Genomic DNA, 10,574 nt, shown 5'->3' on the forward strand with positions numbered 1-10,574 from the left:
AGGATCTCAAGTCCGCATCTGGTACAGCAATTAACCACTAAGAAGAATATATGCAGTGTGTTATTTGTTGAAACTGTACTTCAATTTGATTTGAAACTGTCTCATTGCTATCTGTTTATCAATAAAATTTTGAAAAAAAAAAAAAAAGAATTCAGCTTCCCACTTTTCCACCTTCTGTCTTAGACAGTTTGACCTAGGGATATCCTCTTTACTTTTTCATGGTAACTTCTTCAATAAGCCCCAGTGTGCATGTCCTGCTTTTCCCAGAATCCATATTCACTCATTTTTCTTTTCTTTTCTTTTTTTTTTTTCCTGCAGAACCAAGGATTGAACTTCCTTGCATTTGCCAGGGAAGTGCTTATTCCACTGAGCTATTTCCCCTGCCCCTTCCTTTTGTTTTCCGATAACATTTTTTTCTACTGATACCTTTGCTATTCAGCACAAATGTACTGAAATCTTTCCCCATGATTCTAAAAAGAGCCAAACCTCCAAAATTTATTTTTAAATACTTTGAAGCTGCCAGCTTCCCCACATGAGCTGTCAGGGCGGTGTGTAATATATGTGTGTAGGTGTGTGCAGACACATGTAAACATACACACATACCTTTACACACACAGTCCTTTCAATTCATCACCTTCCACCTAATCTTAAAGATAAAACTCTGGTTACCGGGGTGGGAAAAAGTACAAAGAAGTAGGTCAAAAGTTACAAGATAGCAGCTACCTAGAATGAAAAAATCTAGAGATTTAATGCACAAAATGAAGATTAAATTAAAAATTGAATGATTTTGAATGTTGAAAGTTACTGAGTAATCAAGCTTATCTTTTTTTATTATCCCATGTGGTGCTGGGGATCCAACCATGGTCTCTGCAGAGCTGTCTCACAGGCCCTAAAGCTGTCTCACAGCTTTATCTTTAAAGAGCAAGATATCCTCTTGTAAATGTAAGTTTTTCATGATTGACATGTAATCAAAAAAAATTACTTTAAAGATTTTTTTGAACTCAGGACCTTGTACTTGTCAGGCAAGCACTTATTCTCCCCGGCCCTTAAAGAGTGTTTTAAATCATGTATATTTAAGATGTTTAATCATTAAGGAGATTTTTAGCACAGAAAACATGAGTTTAGCAATGTATTTTTATTTCTATTGTGTTTAACAGAGAATGAAATTATTCTTACCTATATAAAAAAAGATCTTTGGCAAGTCGCTTAGGCCCGATGATTTTGAAGATAATTTCGTATGTCTCAAGTGCCTTCCGGTGAACACCACCTGGCAAAGCTGGGTGTAGACACTGAGCTAGGCGTTTGCCTATGGTCAGCTTTTTGGGCACTACCTGGTACTTGGCATTATTTTGTAGAACCTGGAAAAATATTTTAATAAAGATGAAAAATGTATTTCCACTTTCTACCATTGTACTGTAAAAATCGACATTGTGGCTTTTTGCCAGTCACACCTATTAACACACATTTTGTTTGAAGTTAAAACCAAGAAAAATAAAAATATTAACGCTGTTTTAGATTTTGCAGATTGCTAATTTCTGACGTAAGAGAACAAACACTCTGTGTGTGTGTGTGTGTGTGTGTGTGTGTGTGTAGTGGTGGCAATGGTACTGGGGATTGAACCCACAGCTGTAGCACTGAGCTATACACCAGCTCTTTCTAGATTGAGACAGCATCTAACTAAGTTGTTGAGGCTGGCCTTGAACTTGAGATCTTCTTGCCTCAGCCCCTAGAGCCACTGGGGTTAGAGACATATGTCACTATGCCCACCTAACAACTTTTTTTTCCCCTTTTTTTAAAATGTATTTGGTTGTTATAGGGTTTCACTATGTAGTTTAGACTCAGAGTGATCTTCCTGTTTTCAGCTTCCCCAGTGCTGGGATTACTGGTGTGGGCCACTATGCCTGGATTCTGTGGTCTGCTTAGCCTGCCCTAGGGGTAGGACTGGCACAGCATGTGGTGCTGGGGATCCAACCATGGTCTCTGCAGAGCATGTGGTGCTAGGGATCCAACCATGGTCTCTGCGCTTGCTTAAGCTTGCCTAAGCAGTTGCTTTAGTCTGCTAAGCTGTCTTACAGGCCCTAACAACTACTTTCTAACTGGTATTTTGTCTGAAATATATGAAGGAAATCTGACCAGAGATACTTCGTTGCAGGAGATATAACCACTGGTCTAGAATATGGCATTATAAGAAATAAGTTTAATGATTATAAGAAAATCCACATAAGAGTACAATTTTCTATTTATCTTCATAAACTTAATTTTCCAACTAGATGAAACATCTAAAGTATTTTGCTTTACTTACCTATAACTTTTTTTAAAAGAGATAATGGTCATGGAAAGATTTCCATTAAGAAACAACATTATTTATGTAACAAAAACTCACCTAAATATATAGCCTCTAAGTACTAACAGAAAGTAACATGAAGACTCAGAATGAATATGGAATATGCTACAACTTGGATAGAAGAAATATATGAAAAGTCCTTTATTGATAAAAGAAAAACTGAAGTAGAATACATAAAATGTACTGCTACCAAAGGCAGTGCAATGGAAGTCAGAAATACATCCCTTGTTCATTTACTGAAACATGCATTTAGGATATTTCAACAATCCTTACTTTATTCCACCACAAATTTAGAAAGCTTTTTAGGTGACTTCTTGGGTTTCTTACTTTGTATTAGCTGAGTAAAATTTTAACTATCGGGGCCAGGGAGATAGCTCAGTAGAATAAGCACTTGCCTGGCAAGCGCAAGGGCCTGAGTTCAATCCCCGGTTCTGCTAAAAAAAAAAAAAAAAAAAAAAAAAGAAAAAAAATTTTTAACTATCTTCATAAATATTGAGTAATCTATAAAAACTAATTATGTACTCAATTTCATGAATCAATTTCCATAATGTAAATAATTCCCTTTAAAAATAGTTTCTAGTAAGAACTCTTCGGAGAATCCAAGTACTTTTAAAGTAAACTTGTACCTATGGATATAATTTCTGGTGGATGTTTAAAGAAATCAAGAACTTTTCAAATTTCATATGATAAATACTAGAAGCTGACATGTCAAACAGAGGCTTGTGTATGTAATTTTCTGGGGGCTGGTTTGAGATAGGGTCTTGCAGGGACTGTTTCCATTGGCGGTTTTGTACTTTGGTGCCAGGAATTTCAGAATCATATTTGATGCTTAGTTACAGAAGCTTACTAGCTCTCCAGGGGCATCTTTGCTTCATAGTCTTGTGTTTTCACAGGTATTAATTACTTTTCATGCACTGTTGTTTTTAGAACTTCTACAGTGTTAACAACATGCCTGACTATAAAACCATGCAACTCATGATATAAAATAGCACTACCAAAATTAATCAAAGCTTTACATTGTTCTATTTGTTAAAATTTAGAGAAATTCATAACTATAAAAATAGGTTTCTGAGTTTCATTCCTTTTGATACTGGATAGACAAACATACCTTGTTAAGTTTTCCAAGTGCAGATATCAAATCTGCCCATTCACTGGAGTACTCGAAGTTTTTCAGCGCTTTATCAATTGCAGCTACATAGTTTCTGTACTTGGAGTCACTCAGTAACTCCAGCTCTTCTGTGTTCATCCTCCCACAAAGTCCCACTACAGACCAGTTCCAAAGTCATGCAAAGTCATTACCTATAAAAAACATTTGAAGGAGGAACCAGGGTTACAAAGTAAAGCAGCAAAATGGATTTCCATGGTCTTGCTGAAAGGTAATGGCTAACCTTATAAGGTAAGTGGTCACAGTTCCGGTCAGCTAGTGTACAGAATAGAAGTCTTTAAAAACAACTTCAAAAAGACCAATATGTGTGTTTTTCCCTAGAGACCTAAATTACAACTGTGAGAATTTAGGGATACAAAAAAGAAATTTACTAGTATTTCAATTTAGCAATCATATGAATACTGCCACATCTACCGGCAGAAAATTTCTAATATCCACATCCCTTTACTTTGTTTTTATTAAAAATATAGAATGAATACTTCGAAGATCACTAAGTAATGAGTGGGTATTGAGGATGAGCAAACACCAGCTATTTGGATTTAGGTTTTATTTTGAATAAAACTGACAAAAATATGTGGTGGTTTAAAACATGCCCACAAGGGGCTGGCAAGATAGCTCAGTGGACTAAGGCACCTGTTTAGACAAGCTTAGACAAGTGCTGGGACTGCAGTTCCATTCCCAGTACCACATGCCATGCCGGCCCCACCCCTGGGCTCGCTGAGCAGGCCACAGAGTCTGGGCTGCATAGTGAGACCCTGTATCAACCAAATACATAAAAAGTACATAAATAAATAAAATAAAATATGTCCACAAGTTCTTTGACACTGCTTTAAAGTGAGCCTAATCTTCTAGCTCCTTTAGGCCAGCCAGACTTTTTAACTTAAATTTAGCGCAAAGAATAAGACAAAAAAGAACAAAAGTAATATCCAACAGGCAGTTTTGTTTTAGACTACTGAGTTCATGGGTAATTTGTCAGCAACACATAGTTAAGGAAATAAGGATTTAAGACTCAACTTAAAGCTTTAAAAGCTAATGTGGTTTCTCCTTTTTGTCCCACCTGACTCCTCACCTGAACCTTTCCTTAGAGCAGAGTTTCAGGGTCCGCAGGCAGGCCTAGGAATGCACCTCAGGGAATGCCAACACAACTTACTGGGGTAAGAGTCATCTTGGTAAGTAAGCAGCTTAAAGCAAACAGTCGCTACATACAAAATATGAATTTGCTTCTTTCCTCAGACCTACACAAAAACTGACATGAGGGCTGGCAAGATAGCTCGGCAGACTAAGCGCCTACTTAGACAAGCACAGAGACCAGGGTTCAATCCCATCCTGCATGCAGAGCTGCCCCACCCCTGGGGCGCGATGAGCAGCTACCAAGTCCGGCATGGTGACGTATCCCTGTAATTCCAGCTCTAGGGAGGCTGAAAACAGGAGGCTCACTAGGAGTCCGAGCTGTGTAGTGAGACCCTGTACCAAATACATAAAATGAAAAAAAAAAAAAAAAAAACCTGACATACAATGTATCAAAAAATCTAAGTGTAGTAATTAGATACTCTTACATGAAAATATAGGACTAAATCTTCCTATAAAGGTAAACACATCTTTTCAGAAATATAAAAAACACAATAAAAGAAAAAAATAAACTGAATTTCATGAAAATTAAAACTTTTGCCACAAAGGATACCACCACCAAGTGAAGACAACTGACAAAATGGGAGAAACTGTTATCTCCCACATAGCTGATGATTTCTTGGAAGGTACATAAAGAACTTCCAAGTCAATAATAAAAGGACAAATAATTTTAAAATGTGCAAAGAATATGAACAGACATTTCTACAAATACATACTGTATGTGTAATACGTATATAAGAAAATACTTATTACACGTAATAATTATACAAAGTAACACTCAACGTCATTACTGATCAGAGAAATGCACATCAAGCGAACACGTCCTACAAGCCATGGAGAAACTGTGAGATACACTTCTAGAGGAAACACAAACTGATGCAACTGCTTTGGAAAACAAAGCCTGCCACATCTCAGCAGGTTACACATAATGACCATAAGGCTCAGCAGTTAACACACCAAGGCACGGTAGGGATCCAAGGGAAAGGTAAAACACATGTGTGCTCAGAAATCTTATAGCAATGTTCATGAGAGCATTACTCATGATAGCTCAAAGAGAGAAATAATCTGAGTATCCACCAATTGATACACGGTTAAGTACAATGGAATTTTACTCAGCTATAAAAAGAATAAAATTACTAATACATGGTACAATATATATGAATCTTGCAAACATGCTACATGAAAAATTTCATTCCAAAAGACCACATACTTACATAATTTCATTTATATGCAATATCTCAAACAGACAAATATAAAAAGGATGCTTATAGTGGGCTGAGGAAAAATACTGGGTGAAACTAGTACGTCAGATCCTAATGAACATGGAAGGTCTTCAGGGGCTAAAGAAACTATGCTAAGACTGACCATAGCAATGGCAATGTAACTCTTAATATACTGGAAAAGACTGAATATACAATTCAAATTTACACATTAATAGGGAGATGGATGTGTGAACTGTATCTCAATAAAGTTATACACACATATATTTAAATAAAGGGCCTCACAGATTGTGACTCAAGTAAAATTACATGTAAAATTTGTATCCTGTACTTTATTCACAATAACATCTCTTTATTTTCAAGTGACAGTTTTTTGTAATTATAAAAAAATGTTAGGAATGTAGAGAATATAAGATTTTGCTTCTTAATTATCTCAATATTTTTTAATCTACAAAAATGAAAATAAATGGGGCCAGTGAGATAGCTCAATGAACTAAAGCACATGATTAGGCAGCTTAGGCAAACACGGGGACAAAGGTTCAACCCCCAGCACCATATGCCACACCAGTCCCACCCAAGGGCAGGCTGAGTTGGCCACACACCAAACAAAACAAAACAAAACAAAACAAAAAAAAACAAAAAAAAAACAAAAAAACAAAAAAAGGAAAGAAAAAAGCCCGTGTTTGGAGAGCACAATTGCCTTAAATGCAGTCCTATGACATGTGGAATTATTTTTCATATACTGCATATCAGCCACTGTGTTTGCTGACTATACAACAACCTTGTCAAGATACTTCTATTCTCAATCAGAAGGCGGAGTGGGAAAAAAGTTAAGCCCTAATAAATCTACTTTTCTTTTAAAAGTTGTGAATATTTAAGCATAAAAGCTTAAAATAATGTAAAGTTAATGTGGGATTAAACTCCCTCACCGCATTACCAAGTAATAGATACCTTTATGCTCTGAATTCTCAAGAGTAGCAAGGCTTATAAATAAAAAGCAGTATTGTAAAGTACAACTCAAGAGAAATTCATATCAAAATTACTTTTCTTTTACAGAGTTGCTAAGCAACTCCCCTATTAAAGTCAAAGTTCTTTGAGAGCAGAAGCTGTATCTTTCACAAGTCTGTATTCTAGACAACAAAAAATGACAATGAAGTGGCTAAAGCTGTATTATTAACCAAAGTGGTTTAGGTATAATGGTTAAGATTGGGGGAAAAAAATTCCTACATTATATGAGCTAGCTGCTCCATGGTCCCTCCATAGTATATAACATTTTTACAACCTAGATGTAATCATAACACACAATATATACATGAGGTAATATGTGCTTCAGGTACAAAAACACTAGCACACTAAAGATGACAGCTTGATAACTAATAATATACTTAAAAGCTAATAATGAATAACAGAATGAAGATTTTAATGAACACAAAATAAAACATTCTCGTTGTTTCTGGGATTTCACAAGATGGAATAGCAAAGTGAAATTAAACTCTGAAAAATACAACTTAGGGCTGAGGAGATAGCTCAGTAGAATAAGTGCTTCCCGGGCAAGCGCAAGGGCCTGAGTTCAATCCCTGGTTCCACAAAAACAAAACAACAACAACAACAAGAAAGCAACTTAATTTGATTTCTAAATGTATACAAAATAAATTCCAATCAAACCTAAGGATGTATATTAGTAGCAGAAGGAATAAACAACATGCATAAGTCTTACTGACAGAAACATACGCTATTTAGTGCATGTGGAGATCATGTAAGTTGTAGAGGACCACAGCCAGGACAGCTCTCCCTGGATGACTACTTGTTTCCATTTTGGCTACACCTTGTCCTAACTCCAAGTATTGTTATGTAGAGTCCTGATAGGATAGCACTCAATCCCCTCAACTGGGGCTGGGGATGCAGCACAGTGGCATAAACACCTGTCTGGCAAGCACAAGGTCCTGAGTTTATTCCCCAGTACCAAAAAAAAAATTCCCCTCAATGGGTTTTAAGCAATGCAAATGGGCCTGGTCTGGGTGCTGAACTGTATGTAGCCTTTAAAGCAATTCAACAGGTCAGTGATGCCTCACCCACAACTCCCTGCTACTAAGCATGACTTAGGCCTGAAGATACCTGCCACATGGTCAGCTGGGACTAAGCCTCCAGAAAGGGGCTGTGACATCCCAGGGCAGAAAGGCCAGGCTTCAAAGCTGAGGCAACTGACCCAAAACACAAGATACTTCCTAAACTGTGCTATACGCATTCCTCCAAAGGTAGAGGCTGCTTGTTACCGGAACAGGTCCTCTTTCTGCAAACCGCTCTCTGCAGATAGGAGAGGTGCAATTGGGCCTCCTACCTACCCCAGCTCACAGTACTCAGGTACTTCCTGTCACTCTCACAATCACTCAACACCCAGCCACTCCCCTCTTCCTAAATTAATAAAACTGGGGTATGGCCCTGGGTTGAGGCTTTTTCTCTAGTCATTGTTCCAACTGGACTTAGGACCACACTGGCTCCACACTCCTGCAGACACATCCTTGTCTCTTTATTCTCTGTCAATTTCACTGAAAGTGGTAGATTGGAATTTACTTAATAGAATTCCAATAACTTTTCCTTTAAATTACAAATATAAACTCCTCTGAACTTTGATGAGGCCTGTACAAGTCTCAGTACCATTATATCATTCTATAGCTATAAAATTGAGTAAAAAAAAATTGGATTTTCTTATTTAGCCAAAAATTCTACATAAATATCAAAGATGTCATCAGTTCAGGATATTATAGAATACTGAAAGCCAAATCTTATGAAAACACCTGAAAAGGGGAAAATGTAGTAAGATTCAGAAGCATAACTGAAGCTTATATAGACATAATTTTTAATGTGAAAAGGTAGAAGTTAGTACTAAATATTTGATTATGATTTTAAGGTGAAAAGTTATATATATATATATATATATATATATATATATGATAAAATGAGGAATTACTTTAGAACCTCTCATCTAATACAAATCCAGTTCTCAGATTTTTTTCTCTGAAGTTTAGTATAAAATAAGTTAAGTGAATATTTCTGACAATATTCTCAGTAGACAATATAATATTTTCCCCTAATATATCACTGATAGTTTTCTAAAATATAAAATCACGTGTTCAATTGCTGCCAAATTTCCAAAAAGATTTCTAAGTGCTCATTTCATCTCTGTATTTATGTAATTGTGTTCTATTAACAAACAAGTTTGTGAAAGACCCATACATCACACTTCGAACATCACTGGCTTGGATTACAACGCAAATATAGCATTTCTCATACTGTACCTAGAAAACTCTGTACTACTTATTTTCTCTAGAAAACAGAGAAAAAAACCCAATCAACTATAAAAGAGTGTTTCCATAGAAACCCTAGGCCATAAAAAATTAGTAAAAAAAAAAATAGGGCCTTCAAGCAGAGGAGTGAAAGTCAAGACAGCCTGAGTAGAAAGCCTAGCTTTAATTACTTAACAGTGATATGACCTTGGGGAAAGTGCTTAATTGTCTTAAGTCTTAGTTTTTTCATCTTTAAAAGGAGATAAGAAGGACTACTTTGTGGTACTTGATTAAACATGCAACCTATTAAAGGTATCAGAGTGTTTGGCACAAAGAAAATGCTCAAAGCAGTCACTGGCACTCAGTCACTTTCTCATTGCTAGGAAGCACCACCTGACACCTTGGCTCACACTGCAGTCCCTGGCTCCCAGGCAGGAATGCTACAGTCGCTGGGCCTAAGCAGAGGAAAGCTGGTCACGCCCTGGCAATCAAGATGGAGAGGGAAGGGCTGAGGAGAGAGCTAAGTAGAATAAGCACTTGCCTGACAAATACAAGGTCCTGAGTTCAATCCCCAGTACCGCAAAAAAAAAAAAAAAAAAAAGATGCAGAGGAAAAGGAGCCGGGGAGGGAGACAGAACCTTCCAGGCCACCATAACCATGCACTACCTGCTAGCAAGTCAGCTATACAGAAGACAAAACCCCATCACCTTCTGAACAAGAGATCTGGGGTGTCATTTTAGCACAAATATTTCTTCTGAATGAATTAAAACAAAATAGTAGTATAACTATATTGCATTTTTCCTTTTCCCTTCCTTCCTTTCCCCTTTCTCCCACCTTAGTACCTCTTTCCTAATGAACAATTTCTCCCCATTTCATATCTATTGCACATTTTGGTCTTTAGTCTTTCAGTTTCTCACATCTGGGAGAGAATACAATACTTACACATGGTCTAATTCATTTCACTTGAGTATGGTCTCAAGTCGTACCCATTTATCTGTAAGTCTTCAGTTTATCCTTTATGGCTGAATAGTACTCCATAGTACTAAAAAAAGACCATATCTTTTTTATCCATTCATTGGTTAATGGGCATCTGCATTGTTTCCAAGATTTAGCTATGATAAACTGTGCTGCTATAAACATGAGTACACACATATTGCTGTGGTATGATGTTTTTAATTCTTCTGGGAAGACCCACAAAGGGAATAGCTGGGTCAAATGGGGCCTCTAATCCTAGGTTTTTGATCTTCATACGAATTTCTACCATGGCTGTACCAGTCTACACTCCCACCAACAGTGGAGAAGGGATCCTTTATTGCCACAGGCCTACCAGCATTCATTATTGGTTGATTTCTTGGTGATAGCCATTCTTTCTGGAGTAAGATAGCATTTCAGTGTTTTAATTCACATCTCTCAGCTAACCAATGATGCTGAAT

General features: G+C 36.9%; 1 protein-coding gene across 6 annotated transcripts in view; it reads right to left on the bottom strand.

The window, feature by feature from the left end:
- Dopey1 (dopey family member 1) overlaps positions 1 to 10,574 on the bottom strand; it is a 92,477-nt gene that overhangs the window by 65,256 nt on the left and 16,647 nt on the right. For all 6 annotated transcript variants that reach the window (XR_002820473.1, XM_023712013.1, XM_023712012.1 and 3 more), the window contains exons 2-3: positions 3,453 to 3,643; positions 1,177 to 1,358 (exon numbers count right to left, since the gene is read on the bottom strand). Coding sequence is in view for 5 of the 6 variants with exons in the window: in XM_023712013.1 (XP_023567781.1) it covers positions 1,177 to 1,358; positions 3,453 to 3,590 (320 nt within the window). In the remaining variant the exon portion in view is untranslated. The remainder of the gene's footprint in view (positions 1 to 1,176; positions 1,359 to 3,452; positions 3,644 to 10,574) is intronic.

The sequence above is a fragment of the Octodon degus genome, unplaced genomic scaffold (assembly GCF_000260255.1).
Source record: "Octodon degus isolate 3935 unplaced genomic scaffold, OctDeg1.0 scaffold00022, whole genome shotgun sequence".
NCBI lineage: Eukaryota > Metazoa > Chordata > Mammalia > Rodentia > Octodontidae > Octodon > Octodon degus.